Below are 20,727 nucleotides of genomic sequence, written 5' to 3'. Positions count from 1 at the left end.
AAACCAAATTGCACATCTCAACCTGGTGCCGACACAGAACAGACATTCATGACTTCTCCGAATGAAAAATATGTGAATTTTATCCACAATTTATCTCAAGTCATTTGTTTTTCTACTGCAGAACAAATCCCTGACAATGCACAATGTATTATACAATGGACAGGAAGGGTAACGTATTACATAAGGAACTAAGTGAAGCATTTTATTAGGTACACCGACCGCAAACTAATACAATCCAACACAAACAGCCCTAAAGCATATCCTACCATCATGAAATGTACAATATTTATATAATATATGACATTTTGTATGGGACTGCATTAGTTCCACTCAGTGTACCTAGGCATAGGTTATTAAATTTGGCATTGCTGTATTTCAAATAAACACATTTTCAAGGTACAACTTGAATGGAAGATCTCTCACTTAAGATGGAGAACAAAAAAAAGGGAGTATCTAAATTCTATGATTATATTTACAATTTCCAAATTTGGAGGGCCATAAAATATGTTGGGAAAGGGACTTTGATCATGTGATCCCAGAAGATAACTGTAGGAAAACTTCTTTGTGTCATGGTATTGTCACTGGATTAAACAGAGTATTTTGGTCTCCCTCTAAATTAGCAAGACGTAAACTTAGACATAGTGATACATGTTGGTGATGTACTAGAAAGGAGGGAATTCTGGTGCACATGTTATATGATTTTGATAAAACAGACAACCTGCAGGATAAAATCATATCTTTCTTAGATATGTTGTTTTGAAAGCGTTAAATCAAAATTCAACATTTTGTCTCTCAGGATTGCTACCAGACAATGTTGACATGTCAACCACTTTTATGGAAGGGTTAGGGTTAGGTGAATGATCGGTGACTTAAAGAGTGGCTGAAAGAGAAGATCTATTAGTTTGTCTAACACAAGGAATGGGTCATTAACCGACTGATGTATATGAGAGTGATGAAACCTGTGCTACAACAATTTGTATCAGGTATGTAATGTTGATGTTTTTCTGTATAATTCCTAGGGGGTTGATTATGTTTTTTGTTGTGTTGTTTTTTTTTGTTGTCTTTTTATATTTTTTGTTTTGGTTGTCTGGCAAGTTTTGAATATTATTTGCCGGACTTCAGACTTTTCTGTCATGGTTGTTTAAAAAAAGAAAAAAAAGGAAAAAGAAATGTGATTTAGACATTTACAAATCTGTGTTAAGGATCAGGTAACTGATTACGGCCATCTACTGAGTCGGTGCACCGTTGCTAGTGATACTGCAATACAAGGTCAATCCAAGGGAAAAGCGCAAGCACACGTATTGTCTGTGAAACAAAAGCCTAATACCAGACTAATGGATATAATAGTTCGATGAGTTATTTTTGTCTGCCTACCAACGGTTACTATGTTACAGTCAAAGTTTAGGGGTGTGGCTTATTGTCACTTCAGAGTTTCCTTTGATCTATTAGTCCCATTATATTCCTTTAACCCCTGCTTGAATCTCCTAAACGTGCTTTGCTTCAATTCCTATAAACTCCTTTGCTTCAATTCCTATAAACTCCTTTGCTTCAATTCCTATAAACTCCTTTGCTTCAATTCCCTTTCTAATCTTTAAAGATGCTCTTTATCTCAGAAAAATGTGTAGAATCAGTCTGCACCAACCAGCCAATTGGTAGAACGAAGAAGATAATAGATTTTTCATGGAAAACAGATTTCGAACAATTAACAATTCTTAACAATGGAGGTCACTCAGAAAGTGAAACAAATGGACATTAAGACAGAGTCTGTCCGCCCGTACTTCGAGTCCTTTTTTACGAAGATCAATGCAGTGCAGTGGGAGCTGTTGAAGTCATGCGAACCGGATGAAGCTACAACATTTATGTTGGCAGATCTTCTGCTGAACTTAATGACGTCTGTTTCAACTGCCATTGTAAAGCGACATCCCCGAGCACCCGTGTCTGAGGATAAAGTTCGGTCCATTCTGGGCGACACTCTCAACAAGAGTCTTTCACCAGGGAGCACAAAATCGTCTAAGAGTATGGATAAGCTCACAGACTTGGTTGTAGAGGAGGTGACGGAGACTGTCAACTCCACCTTGTCTGCAAGCTCCATCTGTGGGAGCTCTAAGAAGCCTATACCAACCCGCCTCATTAACCCCGCTAAAGTCCAGAAGATGATCTGTTATGCCTGCGAGACGTTAAAGACAGACGCACGAATGAAAAGATTGGTCAAGTGTCAATCGCGCAAGCAAAGACGGGCCATTTCCTCAGAGGAACAGGACCCTTCAGATGATCGCATTCTGGTGTGTAGCACTTCTTCAAGCTCCCACTCTTCACCAGTAAGCTCCAAGTCAGGTAGTTCCTCAGATGGAGGTTCAAGAGCAAGCAGTATGGACAGTGTGAAGAGGCTTGTCCAGGAAACAATCAATAATAGTATGACTGACATCTCAGACTTCTTTAATGAGTTCAATGACAGCCTCTCTCTCAATTCATCATTTTCTCCAGAGATTGATAAGACTTTAGATGAAATTATTGAGTCAATCATTAATGAAAGCACATATGGAAATGCATCTCCAGAGTCAAACTCAATCAGTAAAGGAATGAGAAAGATCAATAGGCTTTTCATAAAGACTTTTGCCACAGCAGGGACGCTCCAAATACTGACACAGGTCGCGAAAAAATTCAAGGAGAAGTCCAAAGTCAATAGCAGGCAGGCGATACAGTCATTGATTGCTAGTATTGAAGCTGTGCTTCTGGAGAAGGAGATGCCAGGAGGTGGAAGTGAAAGTTCTGCATTCCAAACACTGAAAAAGCCTCCATCTGAAAAGGTTCTCATGTTTACAAAACAGCTTTCAGATCTCATCTATTCGCACATCGCACCTGGCAGGAGTGCAGACATGGGTTCAGGTCTAGTGAAAAAGGTTTGTGTTCCTACTTCACACAAGGGCATATATGCAGAAATTCAGACCAGGGTGTTTTGTTTTCTGTCCTTGATAAGCTGGTGGCTGAACAACCAAGTTAACCGCCACACAAACAGAGTGTCAGAAGCTTTAAACTCACTGGAAACAAAGAGCCAGTCATCTTCATTAATGTTCAACAGCATTGAGGAGAAAAGATCACAGCAGTCGTCATCATCATCAGATGACAGCAGTGGAGGGAATGAAAGATCGAAGCAGTCAACACCAGCATTGTTCAGCAGCATTGAGGAGGAAACACCTAAGCAGTCAACACTATCAGAGGTCAGCAGTGGAGGGAATGAAAGACTGCAGCAGTCAACACCAGAAGTGTTCAGCATTGAGGAGAAAAGATCGAACAGGTCAACACCAGCAGTGGTCAGCATTGAGGAGAAAAGATCGAACAGGTCAACACCAGCAGTGGTCAGCTTTGAGGAGAAAAGATCGAACAGGTCAACACCAGCAGTGGTCAGCTTTGAGGAGAAAAGATCGGACAGGTTAACCCCAGAAATGGTCAGCATTGAGGAGAAAAGATCGAAAAGGTCAACACCAGCAGTGGTCAGCTTTGAGGAGAAAAGATCGGACAGGTCAACACCAGCAGTGGTCAGCTTTGAGGAGAAAAGATCAAACAGGTCAACACCAGAAATGGTCAGCATTGAGGAAAAAAGATCGAAAAGGTCAACACCAGCAGTGGTCAGCTTTGAGGAGAAAAGATCGGACAGGTCAACACCAGCAGGGGTCAGCTTTGAGGAGAAAAGATCGGACAGGTCAACACCAGAAGTGGTCAGCATTGAGGAGAAAAGATCGGACAGGTCAACACCAGCAGTGGTCAGCATTGAGGAGAAAAGATCGGACAGGTCAACACCAGCAGTGGTCAGCATTGAGGAGAAAAGATCGGACAGGTCAACACCAGCAGTGGTCAGCTTTGAGGAGAAAAGATCGAAGCAGTCACCACCAGCAGTGGTCAGCTTTGAAGAGAAAAGATCGAAGCAGTCACCACCAGCAGTGGTCAGCTTTGAGGAGAAAAGATCGAAGCAGTCACCACCAGCAGTGGTCAGCTTTGAGGAGAAAAGATCGAAGCAGTCAACACCAGCAGTGGTCAGCTTTGAGGAGAAAAGATCGAAGCAGTCAACGCCAGCAGTGGTCGGCAGCAGTGGGAATAAACAATTGAAGCAGTCAACGCCAGCAGTGGTCGGCAGCAGAGGGAAGAAAAGATCGAAGCAGTCACCACCTTTAGAGGTAACCAGCATTGAGGAGAAAAGATCGAAGCAGACAACATCATCAAAGTCAAACGGCATTGAGGAGAAAGGATCTAAGCAGACAATATCATCAGAGCTCAGCAAAGAACGTGAGAACCCAGTATCATTAGAGAGGAGCGCCAGGGAGAAGATTGAAAAAAACCAGCCAGCACTCATACATAAAATGTATGTCAGTGTTCTCTTGGACAAGCTCATCACACTAATCTATAATAAGGCAAAGGTGACCTGGACTGATGATGACATAACAGACACAAGTCGTCAAATGCTGGAGAGAATATGGGCCGAGGTCAAAGACATTGACTCAACTTTTAAACCTAAAAGAATCCTTGACGAGGCCATTATTTACAAGGAGTTGTGTAAGAAGTGGCCTTGTCCAGAGATGCTAATGGGTTGCCTTCTTGGAAGAGATCAAGAGCTTGAGATATCAATAATCTCCATTTTGAAAAGACGCCTGTGCAAAAAGCCTGGCTTCTTCTCCACTATCAAAGCAGGCATCTCTTCCTTCTTCGGGAGATAAAAGGTGGATGGTGTTACTCCGATAGCTTCACTTTCAAATGTAAGTATTTTCTGAACAGTAACGGTGCACCAACACAGTAGATGCACCTAAAGGTTATTTATCATGCTGTGACGTTACTGTACTAGTAAAACCCCCACCCTAACCTTCATTGTTTGACTGATGAGGTTTTTTGATTTTCTTGTCTCTCTCCTAATCACCTGTACTACGAAATGAAGGGGCGAAGTGTTTTCTTTTATTATCAATATTTTTTGATTACAATTAGCTTTAACTTAGTCTAAAGTTTTGCAATGGGTTTTCTCCAGGTGCTCCTGTTATCCCCACATTTATAAAAATGAATAAAATTTCTAAAATGAAATTATTTGTTCTCAGTATTTATTCCACTCAGACTAAAGTTTTGCTTTTTTCAAGCTGAAAATTCGCTGTTTCTCAGGTGCAAGTTTCTTCCTTTAATTCATCAGCCATCGGCACCTTCACCTGAACGTAGCTCCCAAAAGCTGTATAAGGAGGAGGAGGGTAACCTCATTATGGCTGGTGATCAAATAGCAATAGTAAGCATCAAACTCTCAGATATTTTCAGAATAAGACTCACAGTTGCTGCTGACTATCAGCGTAAATGGATACAGTGTTACTTGATTGTGTTTGTCTTAAATTCGAAGGAAATTCGAGATCTCAACTTATTCAATTTTGGAGTTCAATTTCTGCTGGAGATATTGAAATATGGAAATATAACTGCAGCATATTTTTAATATTTCACTTATGTAAAAAGCAACACAAGTTTATATCAATTAATATAAAGGATAAGATGTAGAATATCCCTTGTACGTTTGAAGGTCTTCTGCACAAATTACCCCCCAAAAACACATTAGATGTAGCAGGTGTTAGGAGCTACCAGCATATGTTAGGGACATAATGTCAGTTGTGCACCTTAGCGTCATTTTAGGGTATACTGAGAATCAAGGTAAATCTGACTGGCTGCTGGGTATTATGGCAGTACTGAGGCCATATGGCTGCTCAGTAGATCAGACATCATTACCTCTTTAAACTAAACTCAGTACCATTTTAGAACATAGCCTAGGACAAGATGGAGAATATTCCTTGTACGTTCGACCGCAGCAATTAATGCCTCTTGCCAGTTGATGTTAGCGGATGTTAGTGACCACCAGCGGATGTTAGGGACATATTTTCAGTTATGTACCTTAGTGTCATCAGGTGTTTAGGCCTTCTAATCACAAGACATCCTCTTTTAAGGCAGGCCCACCACAGGTTGATCAGACCTGGACATATGCATGTGCCTAGCATATTGGGGCCCAGTTGGGATCTTTCCTCCTGATTCAGAGCCATTGGCTGCAGCATTCTGCAGTGTGTGATGTTTCTTTTATGGTCCAGCGCAGGGCTTGTCCATGGTTCTCCAGATCTTTGTGCAACCTAATGGTGCAGCCAACCTCCACAGGGCAATCTATTGCTTTCCAGCCACAATCCTGTGCCTCAAATGCAAGCTATGCATTCCACAGCCTTTTCCTCTCATTTGCTTCATCACCATTATCCACCTAGGGTACAGTCAATTCTAAAAAGTTGACAATGCACAGGGTATTAGACCAGATTACCAGATCAGGTCTTAGGTTGGAAGTGACAATATGTGATGGACTGTAAGTCGCCGGCCCACATCCACCAGCATCTCCCAGTCTCGGACTTGCTCCAACTGACCACTACTGGCCAGTGGAGGAGGACCTCTCTTTCCCTGTTCCCATTCGCTGATAAATGGTGTCCTTTTAACTGCATTCAATACTTTGGAAAGCAAGGCATTGGTAGCTGTTCACTTAGATTCTAGTGTTGCTGCAAGGCATTACCTGGTTGGAGATAGGAGATACTTATTTTACAACCAGTGAGGATGTGCCTGACTCCAGCGTTATAAACTTATTTAGTTGTCTCTATATGAATCCATTCATGACATAAAATGACTCGAGTGAAACTGATTATTATTTTACAACCATAGTCCATAACACAATTGACAGCATGAAATAAAAGATATCAAACTGAACAAAACTAAAACTTTAGTTTTCAACATGATTCCAAGCTGACTTCATGTTATCATTTGATGCAGTGCTAACATTTAAACTCTGATGTTGGACAATATACTGCAAATGTGAAGAGGAAAAATCTTGCATAAACTTTAGAGAACAAACAAATTCAGATTAAATCCTGTAATTCCACAGCTACTGGTTATTTCATTGATTTACATTCACAAAAAAATCCAATGAAATACACCGTTTATTTACATGGAAACATAACATTTTATAAGTTTTAGATCTTTTTCAGAAAGGCACTTGATCAAATTCTTGTTGCAAATTATCAACAAGATAAAGGAAAATTCTATTTGGTAAAAGGCACATAAAAAAAACACGAGGAAAAGACATGGAGGGTGTAAACAAAGATGAACAGACCATTTTCAAACTTTGAATCACAGATAAAATGGCGATCACGACTATGCCAACACAGTGATGACAAATTGTATTTCTGATGAGGGTTTAAGAACTTCAACGAAAAGTTTAAGGTGCGAGGAGTATTAAAGGCCCCTCGCTTCTTGGATAGATCATCAAATGTAGGTGAAACAATGGATTCTACTGCTAATCTACAAAACTTCTGCTTTGTAAATGGAGACAGGACGGTGTGTAACATTTCAAGTAGAGTGACAACGGAATGGGCAGAAAGAGACAAAGATACTAACAATTTGAGAATTCTCAAGTAGTGCTGACTGTTTTACACATTAACTTTCACCATAATGACCAGACAAAGGAGAGGGGGGAGGTGACAAAATAGGAAAAAATAATTACTTTACTTAGGGATGGGTAACAAAAGAAAACCTGGTAATAAACAGTCCTCAGGGACTGTCAAGACGAGAGCTACAATTGACATGCATCTTGCCAGACCCAATTGTTTTGTTTACTGTCCTTGATAATCTGGTGGCTGAACAACCAGGCTAACAGCCACACAGACAGGGGGACAGAGGCTTTTCACATCATCAGAGATCAACAGCATGGAGGAGAAGTAAGGGAAGTGACTTTTGTTAACAGAGCCAGAGTGTCCATTTCATTATTGTTTTGGTTGTGTGTGGTCTATTTTAATCATATTTTATTTACTATATTTTAAAATGTTCTAATACAAATGTCGGACTGAATATGCTCAAGACTTCAAAGTGCATTGGTCTTTGAAAGGTCAGTTATTAATATGCTATAATATTATCATCAGTGGTATGAACTGGTTCCAAAAATTATTACAATATAATTTATCACAATCATTTCTGGGTACAATGAAATATCCCTAACTGAAATGACTTGTCCAGAGCTGCTAATGGTTTCCTGTCTCATATGAAAGCCAGAAATGTATTGCTTCCTCTATGAAAAGTCGCCTGTACAAAAAGCCTGGCACCATGTCCAGCTTTTTTTTCCCTCGTTGACAGCAGGCCTCTCCACCTTCTTCAGGAGTTGAGAGATTGTTGAAGGACTGAAGATTGTCAGTAATCCAGGTTATGGTAAGTAGTAAGTGTAAATGGACTTCTTCAAATCAAAAAAACCCAAAATAGCCCTTTGCATTCTATTACAATGAAAGTATCAAGATTAGACTGAAAAAAATTGAGGAATAAATTAATTTCCTACAACGAATTCATCAAGTACAGAGTGTATAAATGGCAAAAAAAAAGCCTAAGATTTGACCGATAAATTCAAAATGGCAAATTTCCTGTTGGGTATAGAGTACAGCTCCAAGAGGCGTATGCCTAATAGACACATCTCCTGAATTTCATACATCTAGAGCAAAGTTAAAGCAGGGATCTTTGAATTTTTAAACTGTGCAATCGAGCCATTTGCCATGCCAATGGGCAAGACCCAGAAAATATATAATTGTTCGCACAGCGAGCATGTTTGGGCCATGTTATGTGCACCATTCTGTGCCCGGGCCCTAACTAATTAAACATATATGTAAGATCACTAACACACACACAGCTAAACAAAATACATACTTCAATTGTAAATCATTGTGTATTCCCAAATGGTTCAGATAATTATGAGATGAGTTTTGTTGGTGTAATGAGATAAATGTGACACTGACAGCAGAAGAAAAATAGAGGGATGCGATTCAAATCTGTTTTTGACAGATTGACTAGAAAGTAGAAATAAAATAAAGGAGCAGTTGATTTAAGGCGGTGGACACGCACCTGTTAGTTTAAGGAATCAACCTTGAACTTCAACCATCACTACCCTCACTTTTCTGAGAGTGCAGAGTCTCTAACAATGACAGTTTAGAGGCTACCAGACTAAAAATCAAACCTCACTGCATAGCAGAGTATGAAAAGAATAGTCATATTGTCAAAATTCTGTACATTTTGCTGTTTGTTCCTTCAGAATGTGTTGGTCAGCGGGCTATGGTCAACATAAACAGACTCTTTACAGAACAAAAGCAGTGACGGAGGCGGTCAAGTTATTACTAACAGTTCCTCTCTTTTAGATTCTTTTCTTTTTGCCAAATGGTCCTGCCCATGGAATGTATGGAACCTGAGTGTGTGCACATTTTCTCACAACTCAACTAAACTGCACCCATCCTGATTTGACTTCATCTTTACTGGAGCTGTGGAGGAGAGGTGGTGGAAGATGAGAGTGATAATGAGAGAGGAATAACTCAAAAAAATCATGTAAAACTGATACGTATATGACAAATGGATGAGATGTATTAATACAGAAGAAAAATATGCTGAAAATCTTACTTGGAACCTGCCGATGTGAAATCCCCCCAACCGTCCGAGCTGGGCACGGCTGCAGGGACTTGGGAACCGAAGTCTAAAAGAGCGTCTATTTGAAGAAAAAACAATTAAATAAAGTATGAATGACGTTTACATCTTTTAATGTTTTTTAAAATGTTTATCTGATACAATAGCAGGGTGATCACCCGTGTTAGTTTGAACAGCTGGGACTGCTTCTTGTCCTCCAGGAGGTTGCACCATGACTCCAGCCTTTACGCCCGGTGGGGGTGGGAGCAGACCTCCAACTGCCCCCCGCGGTTTGACACCACCCGCATCCTTCTTCTTGATGTTCTGTGGTAGACAGAGTTACAACAGTTTCTAAATCTTGAAATCATCATTTTCCTGATCAATACTGTTGTCGTTATGGTCATCTCCTTCCACCTGTGATGTGTGGGTGACATGCTCACCGCAATGCTGATCTTGATTGTCTGTCCCTCTTTGAAGCTCAGGTCCAGCTTCGGAGTTGTGCACTCAGAAGCTTCCATTTTCGCGAGCTCACCCTCTTGCTTCACCCATCTTTAGAAATAGAGTTGAAAGAAAATATTTTTTGGTCAATTTAAACTTTAAGGTGGTACTTAAGAATGAAACAGGGATGGTGCAGTTGCAGATACCAGACAACAAATTGTAGATCAATGGGTTTAACATTTTAACAATGGTACGACAGAGTATTAAAATAGTGTCACGTTGCTTGCTGCTGACATAGTTTAACATACTTTTTTCCACAGGTCTTTGATTTAATTAGTTCAAAAGTCAACAAAAGGCAATCAATGAGTCACTTTTATAGAATATAATAAGAGAATACAATTTACATATGCATGCTATGCAACTTTGCATAATATCCACTCATATAAGATTAAATGTTGGAAATGAACTACACATTTAGACAAAAACAAAAAGGTGAGTCTAGAAAAATGTAGCAGGTCATACAGACTTGATCATTCATAGGTTATATGTTTAAATAGCCATTGGGGACAAAAATATATATGTAACAGGCAGTAACTTACTTAAAATGGTCTTGTAAAGCAACATTGAAGTCAAATGAGTCTCCACGATCAGCAAAGCCCAGACCAATAAAAGCATGACGTCCTATAAATCAAAGCAATTGTAAACACAATAAAGTAAACTTCAGGTGATGTAAACTAACTTTGCATCTCATAAAACAAATATATTCTTACAATATAAACATATAATAACGTAACTTTTATGTGACACTAAATGTGACAAAATATTCTTAGAAAGACTGACGAGAGTTTTTTGTATTTACAGGCTTGTTTTAATTCTTCTGTTTATAAATGTGATAACAAATTTAAGAGACAATAAGCACAGTACAGCTACCGGCTTTAATTAGGTCAAAATATTTCCTTCTATTTAGAAAAGACTAGTTACAAAAAGATAAGCTGTCTTTATAATCAAGGTCGTCATACATTAAGACCAATAGGGTAACTGGATAAATAAGTTTGCGTACTGCCACATTGTACATATGTAACATTCTCATTTGAATTGATATCCTGTTGAAAAAGTCTTACCATTGCCATCCTCTATCCGTATCACAAAATACCTGCTGGAGTCGGTGACTGATTCAACCACACAACCTGGATATTGGTCGACTGGAGCTTGTGCAAACAGCTCTCCTGCAAAGAACAAATTTACACCACATTGTGCCTTAGGGGTATCTTCTAGGAGGTAAAGTTAAAAGGCTGCTTCACAGACACTTCGATCACACTGTGACAAACATATGACACGGTGTTCTCCGTTAACATGAAATAAGCAAGGCAGATAATCTGCTGTAATGACACATACGCATTACTTTCCTCACACAGCTTTTCTCGTGAGAAAAGGTTTTCTTGTGTGCTTGTCATCTTTCTGAAGGACAAACACACACACATTGTGATAAATGTGTGTATCCCATGGATTAGTGAAACTGTGAATACAGCGAGATTCTTTCAGATAATCTGTCTTTGTTTTGTTCATTTAAATAATTAGTTTCTCTGGGAAAATCTAAGAAGTCACTTGTGGCTTTGAATAGCTTTTCATTCCGATTAAACCACTAAAGAGTTTACTACAGCAGCAAGTGCCATTGTGCTGTGGACCATCAGTTTCAGGCTACAAACATTTTAAAAGTTTCAATGTGTAGAATTTAGTGACATCTAGTGGTGAAGTGGCATCTTGCAGCTGAATAACCCTCATCCTCCCTTTCCAAACATGAAGGAGAACCTGTGGCAGCCTTCAATTGTCATCAAAACTAAATGCGAACAGTTTGGACTACTTTAAAATTACTGGCGGTCTCCGTAGAGAGCACCTGCTCCAGATGAATATATAAAGGGCTCATTCGAGGGTAAAGAGAACAATTGAGACGATTAAACACTAGTGAAAACATCACTAGGATTATTTTATATCCAGGACATAATAAAAAGACATCCCTTTTACATAAATCTTACACACTGTACCTTTAACTGCCATTACGTGCTACCTAAATGTGACTAACAAACAACCTAAACAAATAATTACCACAGGATTTACTGTATATTCAGTGCTGATGAGCAGATCAGGCAGGCTCTGTCTCTGTCTCTCTCTGGCTATACTCATCAGGGCTGTTCAAAAGGAACCGATGACCAACTTTGAATATTTAGTTGCTGAAACGTCATCAACACGCCCACATGCTCACTGTGAGATTTCCAGAAATTTCCCTGCTGCATCCTCTCATGAGGCTTACTGACATTTTACCAGAGCTGAAATAAGTCAAGCAAAAGGTTTCATAAAGGAGTTGATTGTGAAGCATTAATGCATTATGAACTCAATGAGATGCATGCAGAAAACAACATCACATGTAGTAAGCAGATGTGTTTACATTATTGTACCTGTGTTTTTGTCTTCTAACTTTATGAAAGCAATCTTGCCTTTGGCAGTGATTTTCATCCTTCCACTCCATGAAGGTTCATCCAGCTTCCAGTCAGCAGCACTAGAAAAACAAGAAAAACCCTCATCTGGATAGGAAAGTGGTTTGTGTAATTGTCATTCACAAGAACAGCTGATTTAAGTTTCCATGCAGGATTTAAGATTTCATTCTTCCTTCTGCTTTGCACAGCAGGAGGAAGCGAAATTGCAAAAATGTTCTACTGCTCAGCTCTTTTCTAATCAGTCACACGTAGAACTGAACTTTAGAAAAACCTGCTGAATTTATATTTATGTGCTCATGGACAAAAAGTGTTGCTTCTTCTGCAACAATGAAATAAAAACACCATATTGCGTGATAATCTATGGGAAGAACTTCTCTCCTGAGTGCGTTGGTCTCCAATCCTCACACAGACTGACGAACGATGATATCTGCTCGTGAATCCGAATGTTGGACCTTTTTTCAACGGGACTAAATAAGTCTCTCATAAACTCTCGAGCTAATCAAACAAGCACAAAGTAAACTTTAAGTAATGTATGGGTCGTAGTAGTTCTTCATCGGTGTTGGTGTTCATTAATAACTTGTAAAGTGAGCGCAGGTCAGCGGGGGAGTGAGGATGGAGCACAGCAGCAGTAATACTGAACAGTACCAGGATACCGGGTCCAAAATGTGTGCCTTCCCTGATCCTGGCGGCCATAATGAACGTAGCAGTAACCGTGCTGTAGTGTCCTGGCATAAATCCCAATTTATAATCATGCTAAATACAGTCGTTATACCAGAAACCTCACACTGCAGAAGCGCACAATCCTGCCTGTGTGAACAACAGACAACCCTGAACACAACAGGACCACAGCGCAGACACTGACGCAGACAGTGGCGCAAGGGCGTCATAAGGCTCGACAGATCTAAAGTCTCAATGCTAACCGGAATGCAGGATGATGATCATTTTGTCAAAATACTTTGTTTACAAAATCGTTGGAAGCCATAATCATAATAATAATAGTCGCCTCGCGCCAATGACGTCATTTGGTGCCAGAGTCTGCACAGTAGTGATCGAGCTGCGGTATCAAAGTACCACTGACACACACTCGACCAATCGCAAGATACATTCAGCTGTGTGTTTCGAATTTTGTGTTATTTTTCGAAGTCCCATTTACTGACATGAAGCCAGAGGGGTTTGTGACCTGTACTGTAGTCAACCACCAGGGGGCGGTCGAGACGTTTTGGCTTCGTTTTATGGGGAGCTGTCATGTCGTCCAAATTCATACACAAGCTTGTTTGATAAACACAAAATGTAAAATACAGAGCATCACTAGAAAAGAAGAATAAAAGATGAAGTCGCACCGTCAGTGCTGTTGTTTAGCTTCAGCAGTGCGAAGCTCTAACGTACTTTTAACCACAATAAGGACAGAAAGGACTGGGGGGAGGGGGGGACCTGACGCCTTTAGGGCCCCTGGCGGTGGGGTTTTGCACGAGCTCAGCTATTTAGAACTTTTCATAGTTTTATAAGCAGAGTCCCTCGCGTCTTTCACGGGGGGGGGGGGGGGGGACGGCTCGTGTTAACCGTTTTTCACCACAACAGGTTTGAGATTCAAGTTGTCGGGGGGGGGGTGTCTGGTTCCCGTGAGCATATGGACTGGAGGGCTTCTTTGGAAACAGCGGGGGAACTTGTTGACCCCAAACCTGCACAACAACCACGTGGATCAATCTAAATACTGTGCGTTGTAGTGCCCGGACTTCGTGGGCTTTCAGCGTCGACGACATGAATCGGGGAAACGGACGAAAAGTCACAAAACACCAGCCAAACGAACCTGTCCGATAATGGATGCATGTCCGTTTAAGTTAGCTTCGCTGACCGACACTTGTCTGTCACGAACGTACGCGCACTCTGACGTCAACTTACCGATATCCACGGTTAGAGGCGCGCGGCGGGATCTTGTAGACGTGGACCTCGGGCTTGACGCAGAGCATGGACTCATAAGAGTTGTCTTCTGCCATTTTGTAAAGTTTCACTAACTAGAAAACAACTTCCGACTTTCAATGGACACGGCTGAGGCTGGAGCTGAACAACGAGACAAGCTACCACAGCGCCGCCCCTGGTGGGAGTGGGCGCAGCGCATGGACTCATATGCACTAATGGCAATAACACCCTATGATAACACCCCCCTCCGCACATTCGCTACAAGTATAAAACAAGTATAATCAGGGGAAAGTCTTGAGCTGCCAGGACTTAAAAGACAACCATGTTCTTCAAAATCAGGATCATTAAGGCATTTCGAAATTAGATGTTATTGGAAATAACTTTCTAAAAGAAAATAATCCAGGAGAGAAAATTGTTGATATCTTTCAAAAAGTTTATAAAGATGCTTTATCCCAAAAAGTAGAATCTGAATTAAATACAGCTTTTCAAAACTTAAAATGGGATAATACTTTGGCTATTTAAGAAAGATAGGAAGCAGAGAGCAATTTCACAATGTCACAGGAAGAGTGGGACAGGATTTGCAGACAGCAATGGCGAATGTCCAGTGCTCCCTCATGGAAAGAATTTAGTTGGAAGAAGTCTTGCTTTTTCTCTGCTCCAGCACAAATCTAATTTCTCCAATCAGACAGCCTGCAGGAGATCCTGTGGTACTGCAGTATTAAATCACTTTCCTTTTTTGGGGAATTGTCCTGGAGGCAGCTTGCAAGATATGAATGTATTTTACATTTTAAATCATCTACCGTGAGGACCTAGAAGAATTTCATTGTGCAAAGCAAGATAAACATATGTTGAGGGTGCTGCTAGTTGCTGTCAAAACCGCTCTCACCAGAAAGTGGCTAAAGACAGCCGTACCAAACATGACTGAGTGGTTTCATATAATCTACAATATAAATACAAAGCACATAAATTACATTTGAATTAAAAACTTAAGTTGATATTATTAAAAAGACGTTTAGTTAAAATGGCTTAGCTGTGTTTACAACACCTGATTTTCTTTAAGTTATACACCCCGGCTAAGGATTATAAGGATTGCCTATGAATATGCATATCTATAAGCATATGTATAAGTATGTCAATTAGACCTGGAAAGTATGCTGTATGTTAGGATAGATGTTTTTAATTTTTTATATGTATTCCATATTTGAATTCCCAATCAAATAAAACGAAATATGGATACCAACAAAACCAGGGTTATAACCAAGTGAATGCATTATATATTATTTAGCTGACGCTTTTAACTAAAGTGACTTCAAATAAATGCTAACATAAATCTGCACACCTAACTCCGACAGGTTCACAACTGATGATTGACCCAAACTTCCACCGGTGGTCACCAACATCTGCTGGTAATCCTTGACATCTGCTGCTATCTGGCAGTTTGTTCAGAGGACCTTCAAATTTACAAGGGATATTCAACATCTTGTCTTATTTATTTAATATCACCAGTACAATTTCAAATTCACACTTTCATCCTTCCTTTAGGTTTGTAGCTTTGTAGAGTTTGCAAAGGGCTTGAATAGTGTGAGAGAGCCCGAAAGATCTTGATTTAAAATAAGGTTTATCAACATGTAGCGGAGGACCCAATGGCTACAACTCCAGTTGTTTTATCTGAATATTTAAAAGTTGTCAATTAACGTACTTATGTATGGCTTATTCTTGAATTATGCTTTTTCTAAAAGGCACTGAAGACACAATCAATTATGGTATTACTGAACACAACTCATCAAAAATAAAGTGTTGTAAATGTTTTTGTTTCAAATTCACCTGAATGACTCAACTCTAATCATCTATGTCATTGTGAGAATAACCATCCTTTAATCAATGTATTTATATTTGCCACAATTAGTTTATTCCTATGTGTCAAAATAAACCATTCAGAAATAACATGTGGTTTGAAATCATATTACATTCTGCTAAAGAACCGGTCTAATGAAACATCAAACATACACAAAGTTCTCTTTTTGAAGTATGTGTATTAAAGGTTATTCAAATTTCATTTGTGTTTTTCAAATTTGAGAATTCTAATGAAAACAAATCAGCCACAAACCCAACAGGTGGCTGAATGACTGAAGCAAGCATCATGGGGAAATCTCACAGGTACAGAATGACAATTCTTCTTAATACTCAATTTGAAATTAATACAAATTCAAGTTTTTCAGCAATTGAACCTGATCCCTGGGAGAAGTTATTATGGGCATCAACAGACATCAGTGATGTTACAACCTCGCCTTCCACTCATCTTGACAAGGGATGTTATGACTTATAACAAAAACACTGAGATTGTAGAACTGCAACAGACAACGTGGTTTTTCGAACAGCATCAAATTCAGCTCTGCTTTTACTTTCTTATTTGATCTATAGTACATTTGCTCACAAAAGCAAGATGTTCAACAATCAATTCACCAGGCATTATTTGGACAAATGATGGTGAAAATGTTGCATGGAGTCTTTCACTTAGAGAAGCTTTACTGCACAGCCAGTGAGAGTGATTTTTCTATCCGTCTAAAACTATAGCTTGGTGCAGCTTTAAACTGTGCCTCAAATACATTGGATTTTTTCAAAGAATAATTTACTTATGGTGTATGCACAAAAAGAAAGATTAATTAGCACCAACAATTGAAAGCATATCCAGAGTAACTGTTATTTAAGGCAAAGTATTAAAAGGTTGTAAAATGAACTGCAGGTTCATCTACTGTGAACACCTTAACTGGTGACTTTTCGGTATTTGATTGCATTATTAAATTCATGGTTTGCTAACTTTTCTTTTGAAAATGTTGCAAACATGCAGACAATGTTGTAAAACCCTGGTGTGTACAAAAAGCACAAGCCACAGAAAAACATTCAGTAAAACCAGGCAGTTGAATCTGGATTAATTCTGGAAGAGACAGATTAAAAGATTTATGTTTGAATAATTTTCATAATTTAAATCACACATTTCTTTGACCCTGAATGAAGGAAGATTACTGGAATTTGTCCATCATCTTCCTCCTTGTTGAGTATTTAAGTGTTATTTCTGAACAACTGCCAGCCAAGCAGACAATTTGTCAACAAACTGCCACCTCAGAAAAATCTGCCTTAATTCTTCTTTGCTTAACAGATGAATTGCAGTTGGTTTTAAGAGTTAACTATATGTCTGTAGAAACTTTGCCAATTTGAATCAGTGAGGCAACACAAACAGGGATATTGATGCAGGACCACTTAAGATTTTCAATACAGGGATAGGTTGGACTTTTTCCAATTTGACAACTTTAATCATGATACCACCAGTGAAGTTTCCTACAAGCTACATTATCTATTCGGTACACACTACTGATCTCCTGAATTAAACAAATGATTACTCAGAAAAGGGAAAAAAATCTAACTAATAAAACCATGTAAACTGATTAAAACAAAAAACACAGCACAGGTAATTCGTCAATATGTAAAAACAAACAAAAAGTAATAATCCAGGGAATAATTTCAGTATTATTATTGCTTGAATAAGCTTAGATTTAGTGACACTCTGTTCTTCCCATCTATAACCTTTGGCCACAGGCGATGAGCCCATTGGGTATTTCTTTAATAGCTACCAGTGCCAAAGACAGGCCTGTGGATTGTGGAAAGTGCTGGTCTGGGCCGCTACAGTATTGAAACACACTTTTGAGCGCAGAGCACTTTTACGCAAAAAGCAGAATTGTTGAGAATTTCTGTCAAGTCGTGCTCAAGGTGCTGAACACGCAGTAAACTCTCGGCACTTAATTTTCACTGAACCCAACAAAACTCAAGCCAGCTTTCCAGTGGACACCCAGCCATGATCCACAATCCACCAGAGACACGGCCAGCTCGTTCGTTTTCATGTCTCCAGGGAATTCCCATAGATTCACAAGCTCTCTTTATTATCCCTGAAGAGACAGACGCCTTAAGCCATGGCACTCTGCCGGCCGATCAGACCTAAAATCGTAGGGCACCTCATGGTACATCGAAGTATCACAGTGTGTAGGGATGTGAGGCAAAAACTTGTTCAGTGTGGAACAGAGGTTTCGGGTCTTTGGCTGATATCTGCCAGCCCCTTGCAATGTTCCACAGAGGGAAAAGACAAGGTGAAAGGCAAAGACCATGCCTGTAAGCAGAGTAGAGAGAGGGTGGAGAAGTTCGTCACAATCCATGCTACGTCTTCAGAATTCTAACATCTGTCAAATTTTATGTTGTTCCACCACTCTGCTCTTCATACCACACACAATCCCTTTAAACTGTCCCCCTTCATAGCCTCTCAGGGAGACAGGCGTTTCCTTGCAGCAGGTAGCTTCAGTTTATCTGCAGAGTCGAAAGCCTGAGGTGCCATCTGGGCCAGTGGGCTGGCGGATCACGTGATTGTGTGGATGAACTGGTTCTGATGGTTGCTGCGCACTCAAACGAGCTGGCCTAATCAAATGAGGAGACATTTAGAGTAAGTTAATATTAATCTATGTCTTTTCTTCCCAACTTTGACAAATGTTGGTTTTCCTACCTGTCGTGGCATGGAGTGTCCTGAGGCGTTTCATCTGAAGAAGCACTACCCAAAATCCTTTTCCTGGCTTCTGCATATTCTGCCTCCCTCTGGGCCAAAGACTTCATCTGCTGAGAGGGACGGGATGAGGACGCGGAAGCGTTACCGTTATTTGTGGGACGCTTTAAAATTCGGATTTGCGGTGGGGGTGCTGCCGGCTGAGAGTCATCTTGAATAACCATCGCAGTTCGCACAAGTGAAACACTTGAGCCCAAGCTGGACTTCCTGCACAGGTTAAAAAAAAAGTTGTAAGAGGAATACAAATATAAGGGAAAACATTGCATGTATATATTCACATCATATTTAAAGATGTCAGACACATTTTCTGTTTACTTACTTTGCTTCCTGGTTTATTTTCAGTTTAGCTTCAAACCTTCTCTCTATTTCCTGAGGAAAAAGCCAAAAAAAAACAAAAAAATGTATTACTGCCCAACAAGTATATTTCCTGAGTCTCATTGGTCTGTGTAGCCAACATTTACGAGATCCATAAGTCTGAGAAAACACACTTCTGACCCAGCTCAATCATTATAACCCGTTAATCCCTCACTATGGTGAGGGATCTGCTTAATCTCTGGACACTCATGGATGATCCACAGTAGACAATGCATCTACAGAGCACTCAGCAATTCCACATGGGTGGCCTCTCATAGAACTAATTACACTTACTGATAAACTAAATTGTTTTTCATTGCAACTGGAGGGCTGGCATTGAAAATGTAAATAATTTCCTCAGACTGAACAATTACTTCATATACAGTATGATGTTAAAGTCAGATCACATGTTGGATCACATCCAGGGGATTTGATCACTTGTCAGTGTTGCAATCTCTGCTACGGTTGGATTTGAATGTTTGCTTTAACTAAATCTGGTTAAATTCCTGTCACACTTTAAAAAGTTTTTACTCTTTTAGTAAGTTTACTGAGTTTTTAATCACTTTTATAGATTTGTGCATTTTTACTTGTGAAATACTTAGTAACCATGTTTTGAGAAGTGCTTTGAAAATAAAGATATTAATATATTATGTGATGTATGATAGTAAATTAGCTGATTTTAAGAAATACAAATGTCATATTTATCATCCTGGTCCCGCTATTGGTTGTATTTTAGAGTCAAACCTGATTTACTACAACTTAATGATGTTGTAATGTTTAACCAGAGTGCAGCCTATCATTTCCGCAATGGGCGGGTGTAAACACTGTGAGAGAAAAGTATACAGTGTTAAAAAAAAGGAGCTTTCTTTGTAATCACCACTCGGGTTTTCCTACAGATCATAAATGCCAATACCTTTATCGAGAATATAAAATGTCATGAACGCAGGCTTAGCCCCACGACGCTATGGGACAGTGAGGCCTGCAGACCTCACCCGGGGAAAGAGACCGTTTTCCTTGACAGGGAAACTGATCATAAAAACGATCCAGCGTATCTCAGATCCTTTCTACGTGTCTGTCGAAGTTAATTCACATTGCAACCTGGTTTGTGTAGCACGACATGTGTACGTGTTTCTCACCCCGCTGTCCGCTGCCTCTTCCCAGCTATCCGCAACCTCATCATCCTCCATTTTTTGTTAACCGGACCGCTGGCTGGTTAAGTCTTCGAAACTAGTTCCCATCCGAGCCGAGGGCCAGAGAAGGAGGGCGGCGTCTGCACCGGGCTGCGGGAGCTCGACTCCGCGGGCTTCAGTGGTCAGGAGACGGCTGGAGAAAGAGATTCCCAGACGGTTCCCAGGCCGCGTGTTAGCCTGTTAGCCTGCTAGCTTGTTAGCTTAGCACTCCAGCGAGGACACCTCCTCCTCCGGGCGCCTGCGACTTTAAATTTGGCGTCAAGCC

At 40.1% G+C, this 20,727-nt stretch overlaps 2 protein-coding genes across 2 annotated transcripts; both read right to left on the bottom strand.

The window, feature by feature from the left end:
- Positions 1–6,959: 6,959 nt before the first annotated feature.
- necap2 (NECAP endocytosis associated 2) lies at positions 6,960–14,441 on the bottom strand. Its single transcript, XM_061069050.1, has 8 exons — positions 14,298–14,441; positions 12,360–12,460; positions 11,028–11,132; positions 10,506–10,587; positions 9,909–10,017; positions 9,648–9,792; positions 9,466–9,550; positions 6,960–9,329 (listed from the first exon to the last, which is right to left on the bottom strand). Exons 1-8 carry the CDS (start codon positions 14,390–14,392, stop codon positions 9,284–9,286), a joined length of 768 nt encoding a protein of 255 aa, XP_060925033.1. The 5' UTR covers positions 14,393–14,441; the 3' UTR covers positions 6,960–9,283.
- Positions 14,442–16,201: 1,760 nt separating this feature from the next.
- On the bottom strand, positions 16,202–20,692 carry LOC132999445 (SUZ domain-containing protein 1-like). The gene is made up of 4 exons (XM_061069127.1): positions 20,409–20,692; positions 19,238–19,287; positions 18,862–19,125; positions 16,202–18,776 (listed from the first exon to the last, which is right to left on the bottom strand). The coding sequence occupies exons 1-4, from the start codon at positions 20,457–20,459 to the stop codon at positions 18,665–18,667; spliced, it is 477 nt and encodes a 158-aa protein (XP_060925110.1). The 5' UTR covers positions 20,460–20,692; the 3' UTR covers positions 16,202–18,664.
- Positions 20,693–20,727: the final 35 nt, after the last annotated feature.

This window comes from Limanda limanda, chromosome 4 (genome assembly GCF_963576545.1).
Source record: "Limanda limanda chromosome 4, fLimLim1.1, whole genome shotgun sequence".
In the NCBI taxonomy this organism is placed as follows: domain Eukaryota; kingdom Metazoa; phylum Chordata; class Actinopteri; order Pleuronectiformes; family Pleuronectidae; genus Limanda; species Limanda limanda.
Note: the sequence above shows the minus strand (reverse complement) of the source record. Positions and strands in the feature narration are given on the sequence as shown.

Coding starts and splice junctions, on each gene's coding strand:
- necap2 (XM_061069050.1), bottom strand. CDS start 14,392: ATGGCAGAAGACAACTCTTATGAGTCCATGCTCTGCGTCAAGCCCGAG. Junction 9,793..9,908: donor CAATCAAGATCAGCATTGCG/GTGAGCATGTCA, acceptor TGTCTACCACAG/AACATCAAGAAGAAGGATGC. Junction 9,551..9,647: donor AGCTGTTCAAACTAACACGG/GTGATCACCCTG, acceptor TTCTTCAAATAG/ACGCTCTTTTAGACTTCGGT.
- LOC132999445 (XM_061069127.1), bottom strand. CDS start 20,459: ATGGAGGATGATGAGGTTGCGGATAGCTGGGAAGAGGCAGCGGACAGC. Junction 19,288..20,408: donor AAGAGGCAGCGGACAGCGGG/GTGAGAAACACG, acceptor CTTTTTCCTCAG/GAAATAGAGAGAAGGTTTGA. Junction 18,777..18,861: donor GACACTCCATGCCACGACAG/GTAGGAAAACCA, acceptor TCATTTGATTAG/GCCAGCTCGTTTGAGTGCGC.